The following is a 15,247-nucleotide window of genomic DNA, read 5'->3' as shown; positions in this document are numbered from 1 at the left end:
CAATTACCTTGGGGGAAAAGCCTACCTTGAAGAAAAAAATGTTATATCTATGTGCTTAGTCTATTGCTTCACCAAATGCTCAGGAGTTAGAACCTAAGAAATAGGACACAAATAGGGTATCAGACAGGATTAGAAGATCAAATTTAATTATTTTTTAGACATTGAAATAATAGGAAACCGTGTTTTCTTGTTTAAAAATAAGTTATATTTCATTATTTTGAAGTATTATTTCTATATGGACTAGTTGAAAATGTTATATTTGTAATATTAAAAAAGAGACAACAGGCCCAAAATAGTAAGCCCATGTTACCAAACCAAAACTTAATATCTAATCTGCAGTTTTCACCTCCCCAGGAATATAATCTTAACTAGTCGGTTGAGAATTTTCTGGTTAACACTAGTGAGGTAATTCCACCTGATAGCCCCCTGTAGTGCCCAAAGAAAGGTGACCTTGCCCCAAATAATCTCTTACTGTTGTTTATTACTACCTTTTTTTCACCCCTCTCTGCCTTTAAAACCTTCCTTTTTCTGTAGCTCATTAGAGCTCCTTTTTACTTGTTAGATAGGATGCTTCCCAGTTCATGAATCATTGAATAAAGCCAATTAGATCTTTAAATTTACTCAGTTGAATTTTGTTTTAATAACATAGAAAAGAAGTAAACTTGCATTCCACAAAGAAAAGGATAGGCACTAATAACTTCCACATGCATTTATTCCAAATCTTTATTTAAACGCAGATTTGTTTTTGATGTTCAGAAAGCATCTCTTTGGCAAATGCCATTAAATTTGGAGTTACAGTCTTCAGAATATTCCTGATTTCCTGTTATGAGAGCACAGCGCTTGTGATCCGTTGGTCCAATTATGAGAAAACTAGGAGATAAAGCATAGACAATTGAGCACTTATTTTAAAATAATGGTTATGTTTCTTAAACTCTTCTTCAGCCAAACATGTATAGGTAATTCTTCAGCAGCCAAAATGTGGCAGAGGTTTTAGAATAGATTCTTCTTTTATTTTCAGTGATTGTATTCATGCACTCTTGATTTGCTTTCCCTTCACGCTCTTTCTCCTGGGATGTCTCTCTTATCTGAAGAATATTACTGTAGAAGTTCTAGCCTGAAGAGTAAAAAGCATCCCTGTCACTTCCTTCCCTCTCAACCCTTGAGTTGCATGTAATCATCAAGTTTTACCTCCAGACCAGTCCCTATATCCATTCACTCCTGGGCCAGGCTGCTACTGTCTTTCCCTTATCTCTGATCATAGTCTTTTGACTGAACTTCAATTTCAGTTTCACTTTCCATCTATTCATTCCCCACACAGCAAAATAATTTTCTATAAAATGTAATTAGATATTAAAAGTTTTTCTCTCTTTTTAAAAATTTTTTGGAGAGGGAGAGTAGAGGGACAGGGAAGAGGTAGAAAGGCAATCTTAAGCAGGCTCCATATCCAGCGCAGAGCCTGATGGTAGGGGCCACACTAGATCATGACCTGAGCTGAAACCAAGAGTTGGACACTCAACTGACTGAGCCACCCAGGCACCCCTAAAATGTAAGTTTTTGGTAAAGACTGTGTGGTAATAGGTATCACGGGAGCTGCAAAGCAGTAACTTCAAGGGGACTTTTTTTTTAAGTTAAAGAATGAAGTTTAAGTTAAAGAATGAAGTTATATTCTTCATTGACTTTAATACTATGATAAGGAAAATACGTGAAGGTGCTCTAGTGACGTGTATAGAAAACAAGGCCATAGAGGAGAATATATAAATTGTATGTGACACTAAAGAATTTTAAAGCACTCTTACATACATTATCTCATGTTGTTCACCCAAGAACATTGTGAGGAAAGCTTCATCATTCTTTTCATACAGATAAAGAAATTTATATCAATAAGTTTAGGAAAATATTCTTCTTTTTAAAAGATTTATTTATTTATTTTAGAGAGAGAGAGCAGTGAGAGGAGCAGAGAGTGAAGAGAGACTCTCAGACTCCCTGCTGAGCAGGGAGCCCAACACAGAGCTCTAGCTCATGACTCCAAGCTCATGACTTGAGGCAAAATCAAGAGTCTGATGCTTAGAGCAGCCCAGGTGGCTCAGCGGTTTAGTGCCACATTCAGCTCAGGGTGTGATCCTAGAGTCCTGGGATCAAGTCCCACGTCAGGCTCCCTGCATGGAGCCTGCTTCTCCCACTGCCTGTGTCTCTGCCTCTCTCTCTCTCTCTCTCGTAAATAAATAAAAAAAATCTTTTAAAAAATGTGAAAAAAAAAAGGTGTGATGCTTAACTGACAGAGCTACCCAGGTACTCCAAGTTTAGAATATTCTAGGGGCAAAATTTCGAACTCCTGCTTTCTGATTTCTGCTTGAGAGATGTTTTTATACATTCCAAATGCTTTTATTTATAGGGGAATTTTACCTTGCATTTATTATACAGTAGATAGTTGCTGAAATTATTTTAAATGAGGTCTAATGGGCTTAAAAATTATAGTCATTATCATTTCTTAGCTATTAAAATTTCCAGATATTATAGTGAGCACTCTATTCTACTTCTCATTATTAGTACATGTTAAAAAAGGAGAGAGGAAGCAAAGAAAGGGATAAAGTTATAAAAAAGAGATAAGGGAAAAGGAGGGAGAGAAGGAAGAGAAGAAGGAGGAGGAAAGATTTTAAAAATAGCCTGGACATCATGGAAGCTTATTAAAAATACTTTTCTATCAATAAAACAATATCACTGCTGCCATTCTTCCCTCTAAAATAATTACTTACTCAATTTTTTTCCACAAAAGGGTGTTTATTTATCCACATCCATTTTCCTGGGGATGTAACATATAGTCCAATCCAACCAGGACTTCCAGGTTTTAAAGTCCTCTTGTATGAACTCCTTAAAAGGAAATGGTATATTCATTTATTAATTTATTGAAAAAAAATTCAGTGCTCTCTATAGAATATGGCACTATGCCAGACATTGATGAAACGGTATATAATCATTTCTTTAATAAAGAATAGTTTTTTTAAAAAAATAAACAATAGTAATTATATAATGACTAATGAATATTCAAAACAATGACTAAATCACCCATGCTTCTTAGAATTGCACCTAGCAATTCTTCCTTGGGTACTTAGATCCTATTTTTGATCCCTTACCGGCTCTTTAAAAGTTTGGATCACTGGTAAATGTGCTTGTAGATTTGCACAATCGTGTTGACTCTCGGAGGAGGGGGCAAGATGGCAGAAGGGTAGGGTCCCCAAGTCACCTGTCCCCAACAAGTTACCTAGATAACTTTCAAATCATCCTGAAAACCTACGAATTCGGTCTGAGATTTAAAGAGAAAACAGCTGGAATGCTACAGTGAAAAGAGTTCGTGCTTCTATCAAGTTACAACTTGGTTTTGGCCCCTCTGCACTGAGCAAAATGACTAGAAGGAAAAACTCCCCTCAAAAGAAAGAATCAGAAACAATCCTCTCTCCCACAGAGTTACAAATTTGGATTGCAATTCAATGTCAGAAAGCCAATTCAGAAGCACAATTATAAAGCTACTCGTGGTTCTAAGAAAAATCATGTTGACTCTTATTCCAAGTTTTAGAAGAAATTGAAAACATGTAGCATTTCTCTTGGTTCAGCAGCCAGTCTTTTGAGCACAAATAATTATTTCCTAAAGGAAAATATAGAAAGAAAATTAGACTTTACAGTCAAAAAAGTGTGAATAGTACCATATGTGATTAAAGGGCAGCTCTATTAGCAGAAGAAGAATGAGATTAATTCATTAATCTGTATATTTCTGGAATAGAAGCAGGATTTGGGGTAAGGGGTTGGGGAGAAAGAAGAATGTGACTTCTGACACCCATAATTAGAAGTAACAAATATTTAATATTTTTGATTATTTATAACTAACATAAGTGAGAATCTATTGCTTAATCTCTCTACTATTTCATCTAATTCCTTTTCTTGAGGTTGTCCTTACAACCTGAACTTCATTTTCATGAGATTGCTTACCATCAGCATTACTTACATTATTGCACTGGATATTTTGATCCACTTTCCTGTGCTTTTCATTCACAGTGTATCCTTGAACTTGAATAGACTCTCTTTAGACTTCCCTTCCTTCTTCATCTAAATTAAACTTAAATTGTGCGGTTTAATTGTACTTCCATCTCAAAAACAAAGTCCTTAACCTAGTTGTTTGTGAACATCTCCTTGTCTTCTACCTGACTGGAGAGTTGTCAAGATGACTGTCATATTCATCTTTGAATTTCCTATCATAGCCCTTTGATTATAGTATTTAATTGTTGAATGATTGAATTAAAGAGCATGTCATATTTTTCATTGCTAATATTTTAGTTTGTCATATATGAGCTTAAATTTTTATAAAAATGTATTTTAGGAAATTGAATTAATATGTGTAACTAAGATGGGAAATAAAAGTAATATCAGTACAGATGAGGAAGACTATCAAGGAATAATTTTGAATGTATAAAACGTCATATATATTCTTAACTCATTGATATATTTTGTACCAGGGCAAGCACTGCCAATCCTGAATAATCATAACTTTACAAAATATTTGTAGACTCAGGATAATTCAAGTCTATTGTCAATTATACCAGTACATAGGCTGTGCATTAAAAAGTATAAGATGACTTCAACTATTCCTCTCAGTTTATGACTTGAAAGAAACTATTTACTATTATTATCAAGAAGAGGTCATTTGGACTAAGTAATTGCACTATGTGACTATTGATAGAGTGGTCAATAAAGTATAGTTGTAGAGCTGCAAAACACACTAAAAATGTTCTAAATGTTTAGTGTAATATATTAAAATGTAAAAAAAAGGATACAAAATGTGGATACCAATTGTCCAAAAGAATTATTACAGTGAACTCAGGTTCAAGTGCTATCTTTTAAAATAAGAAGAAATATCCTGGGGATGAAGATGGAATAAAATATTTATTGAGCAACACTTTGTACCAATTCCTGTCTCAGATGCTTTACATAATAATAACAACAAACACATAGAGCCACTATAGTGGGCCAGGTGGGTTTCCTAACATATTTAGTTTTTAAAACTATATGATAGAGGAACATGTTAAATGACACCATGGACATATAAGCAGAAAAATCCAGAATGAGAAATTATACATAACCATGATCCATTCTTCTTTTTCTGACAAATAAATGGCAAAGAGAAAATAGGAGTTAAGGGGATCTACAGATTAAGAGACACAAGAGACATTTTAACCACATGCCAGTTGTGGTCCTTGTTCTGATTCTGATCCTAACAAATCAAATGAAAGAAACAAAAAAGACATTTAACACTGACTGGATAGTAAACAATCTTAAGCATTATTGATGATTTTGTTTTAGGAATTGTGGTGGATAGAATTAAAAAATTCTTAGGGAAGTTCTAAAATCTCTCAAGACTCCTGCCCCCTAGTCTATCCTCTGTATGAAATTCCCTTTCTTTTGGAGTCAGAACTGTGAATATGATGGAATATCATTCCCATGATTAAGTTATATAGTTTGGCAAGATGAGAAGATTTTAAAGACTACAGAAAGGTTCCCAGTCAGTTGATTTTGAGTAAATGAAGAGATTATCCCAGGTGGGCCTGACTTAATCAGATGTGAGATCTTAAGAACAGGACTGAGTCTTTTCTAAAGAGAAAGGTAATTTCTATTTTAAGAATTGGGTTTTCATGTTTTGAGAGACCAGAGTGACACATGGCAAAGAAATGAAGGGGTTCTATATGAGACTACAGTTGCCCTGGATGACAGCCAGCAAGAAAGAAGTGAATTCAGTCTTACAAATAGGAGTAACTGAATTGTACTAAAAGCCACATGAGCTTGCAAGAGGAACCTCAGCTAGAGAAAGATGTGTGATCTTGTTAACACCTAAACTATATCCTATGAGACCCTGAATAGAAGATTGAGCTAAATTGTGCCCAGACTCCCAACCCATGGAAAATGTGAAGTAATAAATAATTATTGTCTCAAACTGCTAAGTATGTGGTAATTTGTTACATATCCAGAGAAAAGTAACACAGGATGTATAATGGTATTGTGTTTGTGTAAAGCAACAGGAGCCCTTAACTGTAAGAATTACATACTGATATATTTAAATATTAAATTCTAACAGGTATCAAGCTAATCATTGCTTTAATGTAATCTGGCTTGGGGAGTGATGATGGGGAAGACATAATTAATACTGATTAGATACTGACATGTTGATCCTGTTTGAAAGGTACATGGAGATTTATTATACAAGTCTTTACTTTTATTTTTCATAATCCAAATCTCAAAATATAATATCTTATGAAGTAGACTTTATTATTTTAGTGCATTAAATAATGCACATAAGTGCATTATGGGCTGGCAAGCTGGAGACCCAGGGAAGAGGTGATATTGAAGCTCCTATACAAAAGCAGTCTGGAGGGCCAATTCCCTTTTCCATTGGGGAACCTTAGTATTTTTTTTTTTCTCTCTTAAGGCTTTTGATTGGTTGGATGAGACCCAGGCATAGTATAGAAGGTAATCTGCTTTACTCAAAATCTACTAATTTAAATGCCAATCTTATTAAAAAGTAATTTCACAGCAACATCTAGACCAGTTTTGGTCAAATATCTGAGTACTGTGTGTGGCCCAGCCAAGTCAACACTAAAATTAACCATCAACCTTGGTTTAATATTTAATATTAATACACTAAATATTCTATGATGTAGGTATTATATCCCACCTGAAAGTTTAGAAAATTCCTGTATAATCTGCCTAAATTCATGTGACCAGTTGGAATTTCTTCATTCAGACATAGAGCAGACAAAAAGGAACATTACCTACTAGAGGGCTGATAATTGCTTTTTGGGAGAAATCCATTCTTTTACCTGTACTCAGTTCAAAGAAAAAAATATAGTGAGAAACATTTGAAAATGAATAGCAACCTACGTATGTGAGAATAAAAAGAACAAAACAAGGACAGTCAATTAAAATTCAAAGTCCCTTTCTTCTACTGTTTTTACTCTTCTCTTTCCCGAGAAGTAGCCTTTTTTTTTTTTTTTTTTTACCATATCTACTCCTACTCTTTAGGTGCTGATAACAATTCTAAATATTATGTGCATTCTTAAACTCCATATCTATCACTTTTTGTACATTATTTTCTTTTTCCTGCTGAACTTTTAAATTAATGTTATTTCTTCTTGGTCTAGACCAAAACCAAAACAAAACAAAACAAAACTCCTTGTACCATATCAATTTCCTTTAGCATCTTGTAGCATTATTTGTAGATTGTTTTCATACAGCCTGAATTCATTGTTTTCCAGGAACACAGAACAGCTGATACGTGAAATGTCTTTTCATTACATTTTTTTAAAGATTTCATTTATTTATTCATGATAGACACAGAGAAAGAGAGAGAGGCAGACACACAGGCAGAGGGAGAAGCAGGCTCCATGCTGGGAGCCCAACATGGGACTCGATCCCGGGACCCCAGGATCATGCCCTGGGCCAAAGGCAGGCGCTTAAACCACTGAGCCACCCAGGCTGCCCTTTTCATTACATTCTTGCACTAGTTTCACTCTAAAATCAGCACACACACACACACACACACACACATACACACCTCTCCCTTCTTTATTTGTTCCAAATGTATGCATGAAAAAATTATATTGCTTGATTATTCTTGTTTTAAACTTAGGTTAAAATCAAATTTATTCATAATTTGAAGGCATTACTACAATGGTGCCCTTTTATGTACGTTTAAAAATCTGATGCCAGTTTCTCTTTGGGAGAAACTAATTCTTTATTTAAACTTTTAGGATCATGTCTTTATCCATGATGTCCTGAAATATGAAGTGGATAGATCAATTATCTATCTATCTATCTATCTATCTATCTATCTATCTATCTATGTATCTAGCATCTATCTATCCACCTGTATCTATCTATCCATCCATTTATCATCTATCTATATCTATTTGCATATCCTATTCTGAATTTGGTAGGCTCCTATAAGCTGGAAATTCATGGTTCGGGGCTTTGTTTTTTTTCTCCTGAAAAAAAATTTATATTATATAAATATGTAAATATACAAATATATAAATATACATATTTATTTTATTATTTCATGTCTATTTTTCCCCCGATTCTCTTAGAGAGACATTATCTTGTCTGGATGGACAATATTTTGTGTCTTTGTCTCAGATTTTTTTATACTTATTGATATTTATTGATTTTTTTCTGGACACTTTTCTCTATACTCTGGGATATTTCATTAGCTACCACAAATTTTTAGATAGAACACAGGAAACAGTCAAGCTATGCAGTAAACCACTACACTACTCTCTTTTTCCACTCCAGAACCATAATAAGGGGACACATGCCTTTTGTACCAGCCACCACTCCACAAGTAAGGAGACCTCGTTTGTTCTAGTTATGTATCTCATTTGTTTTTGTTTTTTGATTTTGGTATGATATAGTGGCAAATGCTACTATGTGAGTGCAGTAAAAGGTTGTCAAGACAATAATCTAAAAGAGCATTCCTTAGAAAGTGTTCCAGCTAATTACTTTTCTTTAGACTTCTCTTTACATTTTGTACTCTCCTTTCTGAAAAAGAGTCCTGCCAGGGTTTTGCCATAAGAAATAGTTTCATCTACATAGGGTTGTTTGCTGTACTTTCTTTACACTGTGATTCTCTCCATTGATGAATCCAATAACACTATCCCCACTGCTTCTCATTTCCTTTCCAGTGTTCTACCCTTTCCATACCTCGTGCTCTTATTAATTTATTCTAGTTTGATACATTTTGCTGGTCTAATCCAGAAACTTGGGAGAGAGTAGATGTAAATATTTATAGTCAATACTTTGTTTTGAACCTGGAAAATATTTTTAAACTGGTCAAATGTAAGCACAAATTTAATAGAAACAAATATTGAAATTGCTATTAATTTGTTAGAGTAATATCACTGGGAAAAAATATTGTCCCTACTAATATTTTATCAGTGTGTCAAATTTCATTGATTTCTTCTCAATAACATCTTTCTCTAAAGCAATGATTATTGCACCAGTTATATATTTTATCACTTATATATTACAGAAAAGAGAAGTGAGTCTCAGCAGGTCAATGGTAGCCTGTAAATACCATATTTAGTGCCTAAAAGAGACCATATGTCCTGAATTTTGAGGGATTAAAAAAACTCTAATAATTATTAAAATATGTACAACTAGAATTGCTGGTTAGCAGATACTAATGCTTACTTAGATGGACTCATGAAAACTAATATCAGTCATCTAATGTTGACTGTTAACTAGGTAGAGAATTTCATATTATTAGAATTTGATTTCAAGTAAAAGTTGAACATATTTGAGGAATATTATTGGTTGACAACTTCCCAGTAAAAATGCTGTATAAAGTACAGAAAAATTACATTAAATAGAATATTTAGTTGGTATTTAAAATATCTGATATTTTCCCAGTTGTATTAGGAAAAATACAAAAACAAATTTAATCACTCAAAACAAAAACAGATCCTTTACTTCTTTGTCTTCTTCAGTGAAGTTGCCTTGAGACTCACTCATATTCAAACATCTCATCTCAAAGGCCACCAGAGTTTATGTTTCCATGTCAATATTACAAATAAAATAGAACCCATGTTAGCCCTACATTTTTAAGAATGACTGTTTCAAGAGAAAAAGAGAAAATTATAGAAATTCATGAATTGGAATTGGTCTTGTTTCAAAAAGAACAACTATAGATTATGCTCATTAAATATCACTTTAGGGTAAAAAAGTCACAGAAGTACATTTAAAATGATTTTTTAAATGGATCATTTGTCTTTTTTAACCATCACATTGGTACATTTAAATCATAATCTCTGAAAATAGTACCAATGAACACATACTCTTTTCGTCAAGATACATCACCAATGTTTGATAAAATGAGTCAACTTTTTAGTGGAGGCTCTTCATAAGAAAAGATGTTGAATAAATGTTAATTTTATATTTGACTTTCTTAGTTTTTCTTACATTTAAAGTAATTTTGAATATTACCAATTTATGGCTACAATGTGGAGTTGATATTGATATTAAGAAGAATTAAAAATTGGGGTACCTGGGTGACTCACTTGGTTAGGTGTCCAACTCTTGATTTTTGGCTTAGGTTGTGATATCAGAATTATGAGATCAAGCCTCCCTATCAGGATCCCTCCCTGCCCCCAGTGGGCAGTCTGCTTGAGATTCTCTTTCTCCCTCTTCCTCTGACCCTCTCCCCCACTTGTGTACACATGTTCTCTTTCTTTCTTCTCTGAAATAACTTTTTTTAAAAATTAAAATATAAGTTCCAAAAGTGCAAAAGTAAATGAAAACTCCATACTCACCCCAAAAGTTCAGGCAAATCAGTGTGATCATAAAAATAAGGATCCCAATGCAGCTGCATACTAGCATAAGACAATAATATTGTAGATACAGGGAGAAACATGAAATATTGAGTTTTTTTGGTGAAGATTAGAGCTTATTGATTATTCACTTTATAAAAATGTTCCTGTTTATTTTTATTACAAGATAATCCATGCTTATTATAGAAGTGACACTAAAATTTATGATTAATTGAAAATTTGAAAATGAAAAATATTTATAGTCCAAATCCAAAGAGATGTTACTGTTATTTAACATGTTGGGTTGTATTGTCATTGTCTTGTTTTGTTAATTATTTGGTGATGGTCTTGATGACTTAAAATGATTTATTAAATTCTATTAACAAATTCACTTATTTATTAATGAATTTATGTAAATAATATACATAATTTATAGTTAATGTAGTGTTATATATGTATTTATGTTAATATATAAAATATAAAAGAAATGTATATTTTATATTGTCTACATAGAATACGATATATTAAATAATATAAATGTATTGTATCTAGAATAGTTCTAGATATAATATATATAATGTTATTATAAATGGAATTATTTTTCTTAATTTTATTTTTGGATTATTCCTTGCCATGTGCATATGTACTACATGTATTATTTATTTTGACAATTCACTGTTAGAAATAAAAGAAAGAAAGAAAACATTTATTGAACTTCTATTATATACCAATCACAATACTAGTAATATTCATGCTATTTCACCTTTATACATGATATATTGTATTCTCCTGGATGACTTTTTGGACAGGAATCGGTGTCAGTCTAAGCATCATAGATCTCTGATTAATGGTGCTTATATAGAATTCATGCCACAGTACTCCCTTGGGTCACAGTTGGCAGGAATGATCCCTTCACAAAGGAGGAAACAGGGAGCATCTAAAAACATTGGGTAGGAATATACATACATATACATATACATATACATATACATATACATAAATACACACATATATATGCACAAGATATATAAAAAAATATATATATTTTTTAGATTTAAAAGCATTTAATGACATAGCATATATTTAACAGGGCAAAAGTTGAGAGGTACAGGTCAGACGACTGAGCACTAGGCCAAGCGACCACCTCTCTACTCAGGCCCAGCCTCTGGAGTTCATTCCTATCAATACCATTTTGATTGTGCAGTAAGATGAAAATTTTGTCATTACAATCGTTACAGTGACAAAGAAATGCACACTATGTATCAAAGAGCAAGGTAGTGAAGCTAATTATAACGCAGTGTGGCAACACACGAGCAAGTAACCATTAGAGTAACATGACTTTGTCCAGTAAATGCTTCAGTTCCACTTGTACACTTACCAATGATTTAAAGGGTTTATTATACATCTAGTATTCAATATATATATAGTTATTCTCTTTCAATTTTATGTATTTTCCATCACATCTGAGCACTTTTGAACAAGTTGGATATATATACTCTCCACAAACAAGGTGAACACAGATATCCTTTTGCATGCAGATATCGTAGAAAATTGTCTCAATCTAGCCATGCTAGTCAATTTGTCATCCTGGCCAAGGAGCAAGTCAAATAATCTGATATTCAGATGATTATTCTTCAGTTTTTGTTAGTTTATAAAAAAGCAAGGACTTAATACCAAACCTTGGTTGTACATTTCACAATTTAACTTTTGAGTTATAATAAAAAGTGCTGTTTCTCAAATCTGAGTAATATGTGTATGTTTTACTTTCATTTTTAAGGACTTAATGCATCTGATTATGTATAGTACACACTTATAGAATGTCCTGTATGGAGTAAAACTTTTGAAATTTACTAATCAATTGTCTGTATTACAGAATAAATCCAAAATAAGTTTTTTTTTCTTGCTTCTACTTCTGCTTTAGCAAAAGTAAAAAGGCCTCTACTTAGCTGAAAATCCTCAAAATACATTTCTGTGGTTTTATGATACCAATCCTGGCATAGAGATCTGCAGTTAACTGGTTCCATATTTTGCTAGAAAGAGAAATTTTAAGCTCATTCCCAATAAGATTATAACTGTAAATTAAAAGTTATTTTTATACATATAAACCAAAATATACATACTACATAAATTCAGATAAAGAGAGAGTTAAGTACCTAAAGTGCATTACCATAGCCCATTCTGGAATTCTCAACTGGCCATTGGCCAATATCTGGAGTAATATTAAGAAATCATTCTGTGAAATCTGTTATCACTCCTGCAAGAGCACTATTGTGTTATCTATATCTGCTTTATAATCAGAAATTTTTCTTTCTGGATTTAGTACCAGGATTAATCACATTTGTCTTAAGCATAGGTGTGACTATGATGCAAGCTGAATAATTAATAATGCTTCACTTACTCATCAAAACAAATAAGCTTAGAAACAAATTTATAATGAGGACAAACATGCTGACATTACACACATTTTGCTAATTGCAGTCCTAATTTATTTTTCTTGCCTTATCCTTCTTTCACTCACAATGTAAATAGATGTTTTATGTACCTATACTCAGATTTTATACATTTTTATTCACTTTATTATAAGGTGGCTTAGAAATTAAAGAAAAAGTAGTCAATAATTTAGTTTAACATCCACATAAACTACCATAAGAGAGGTTGGCTTTATTTTAAGTAAGAATTATGAGATTTAAAAAGAAAAATATTTCCCCCAAGGCCACACATTTACTCTGTGGGGCTTAGGATTCAATTTAGTCGATTTGATTCCAATGGTCCTAATTTTTACTACATCAGAGTAGGTCACTAGTGAAAAAGGACATGTTTGCTTCCTGATATTTAGAAACAAATAGCACATGAAGATGTTCAACAAGAGTCCAGAGGGTAGAGCTGTGGTTGTGATCAACAATTTCAGATTCCTGGCCCTTGTCCCAGCCTACATCATGGCTATTTCAACAGGATTGCTTTACAAATTCATTATAGACAGACCTAATTTAGATATCAATATATTGTTTATTAAACATATCTATAGAATCTGGGACAGATCTGAAAGCAAGCAAACACAGAAACAAACTTTGACCCAAATATAGCAGCCCTAAGTACCGAAGGTTAGTTTTATTTTGCCCTTCTCTCATTTCCAATGGATTATTCTGCCAATCTTATGGATCTTTTGTGAAGATTAAAAAATACAATATGTATACATAAAAATGCTTTTTATGCTATAAAACACTATAGAATCCCTGCTACTCCCACCATTAGTACTAGATTTTTACTTTCCCAGGATGGTAGGTATCTTCATATATATATCCTATCCATATAATTGCATCCAAGAATCTTATATTTTGTAAGATGAATAATTTCTGTAAAAATGTTATTTTTGACCTTTTACTTGAAAATTATACTTTTTACTTATGCTATAACATTGAGGGGATTATACATCATTGTATTAGTATATCTCTATCTTTGTGGCTTGCAAAAATACTGCATTTTTCATGTTTGCACAAATCTAAATAATGTATCATAGACAATTTATGATCTTGTTTAAGTCCCAGAATATAATTAATTTTAATTCTTTAAAATTTTCAAAGATATTAATCTTTTTAAGAGAGTAATGCAATTTCAAGCTGGAATTGGAATGAGGGAAGACAATATTCCTACCTTTAGATTTCTGCCTGAATTTGAAATGATTCTTGTAATCCAATACCATATAACCATCTGCATTCTCCATATTTTAATGTGATATTACCCAGAAAATAGTATAAAAGAAATGGAAAATACTTTTAGCCTTACGTATTTCTCCTAGGCACAATATACCAAAAACTGAAAGGAAGTCCAAAAAAATACTCAAAATTTACTCAGGCATGGCTGTTTAAAACCACACAGGATGTGTTGATAAAATACAAATGAATAGCCAAGTTAATTTCTGGTTAAACTTCTGTATCTTCAAGGTAAAAGTGGCTATACTGTTCCATTTTTCAACAGATATTTATTGTGCATTTACCATGTACCAGCCAGTTGTCTGCAGTGTATTAGGACCATAATAGTGAACAGGATAAAAATGCCTGCTATCCTCATGCCTTTTATATTCTAGTAAAAGAAAAAAAAATGAAATAAACAAAATAAATATCAAACAAATGAGAGAACAGTGTCTATCTAGCCAGTTCAGAATAAAATTTTAAATTAAAAGAAAAATTATTAAAAAAATTTTTAATTAAAAATAAAATAAATAAATAAAAGAAAAGAAAAATTAAAATATCCATCTTGCTAGTTCGGGGCACATCTGACCAATAGTCTAGAGAAAAATGCTTGCATGAGGCAAAACAAAAAATAATAGATCAGTAAGTCTTAAATTGCTGGGAACAAGAGTCATTATGAATAGAATAACTTAAAAAAAATTTTTTTCAGAAAAATTCCTGGCAGAGAGATTTTTTTCCCTTAAGTGTGGACATTAATTTTATATGTCAACTTGCCTGGGCTACAGGGTGCCCAAATATTTGGTCAAACTTTCTGAGTGTATTTGTCGAGATGGTTTTGGATGAGGTTCATATTTAAAGCAGTAGACTTTGAGGAAAGTACATTGCTCTCCATGATGTAGGTGGAACTCCTCCAATCAGTTGAAGGCCTGACTAGAACAGAAAGACTGGCCTCATAAGAGGTTCTTAACTCTAGGAAACAAGCTGAGAGTTGCTGGAGGGGAAGTGTGGTAACTGGGTGACAGGCATTAAGGAGACATGATGCAATGAGCACTGGGTGTTACATACAACTGATGAATCAATGAACTCATGCAAGACCCAGAATATGCAAATTTTCATCCAAGCTGCCTTAGAAACACTCCAGATTACATATCATTCATTCAATTTTTAGCCAGTGATCTGGATCTTTCATTTTCTTTTTCTAAGTTTTCTATTAGC

The 15,247-nt window shown here is 32.7% G+C and overlaps 1 protein-coding gene across 1 annotated transcript; it reads right to left on the bottom strand.

Annotated features, from left to right (window-relative positions):
* Positions 1-752: 752 nt before the first annotated feature.
* KLRF2 (killer cell lectin like receptor F2) lies at positions 753-14,064 on the bottom strand. Its single transcript, XM_041736410.1, is given in 8 exon segments — positions 753-870; positions 1,801-1,850; positions 2,769-2,855; positions 2,857-2,868; positions 3,132-3,136; positions 3,554-3,640; positions 10,347-10,445; positions 13,995-14,064. Coding segments are annotated over 8 exon segments (528 nt in total).
* Between the last annotated feature and the right edge of the window lie 1,183 nt (positions 14,065-15,247).

This window comes from Vulpes lagopus, chromosome 21, assembly GCF_018345385.1.
Source record: "Vulpes lagopus strain Blue_001 chromosome 21, ASM1834538v1, whole genome shotgun sequence".
Lineage (NCBI taxonomy): Eukaryota > Metazoa > Chordata > Mammalia > Carnivora > Canidae > Vulpes > Vulpes lagopus.
The sequence above is the reverse complement of the archived record's forward strand: the minus strand, read 5'-3'. Positions and strand labels throughout refer to the sequence as shown.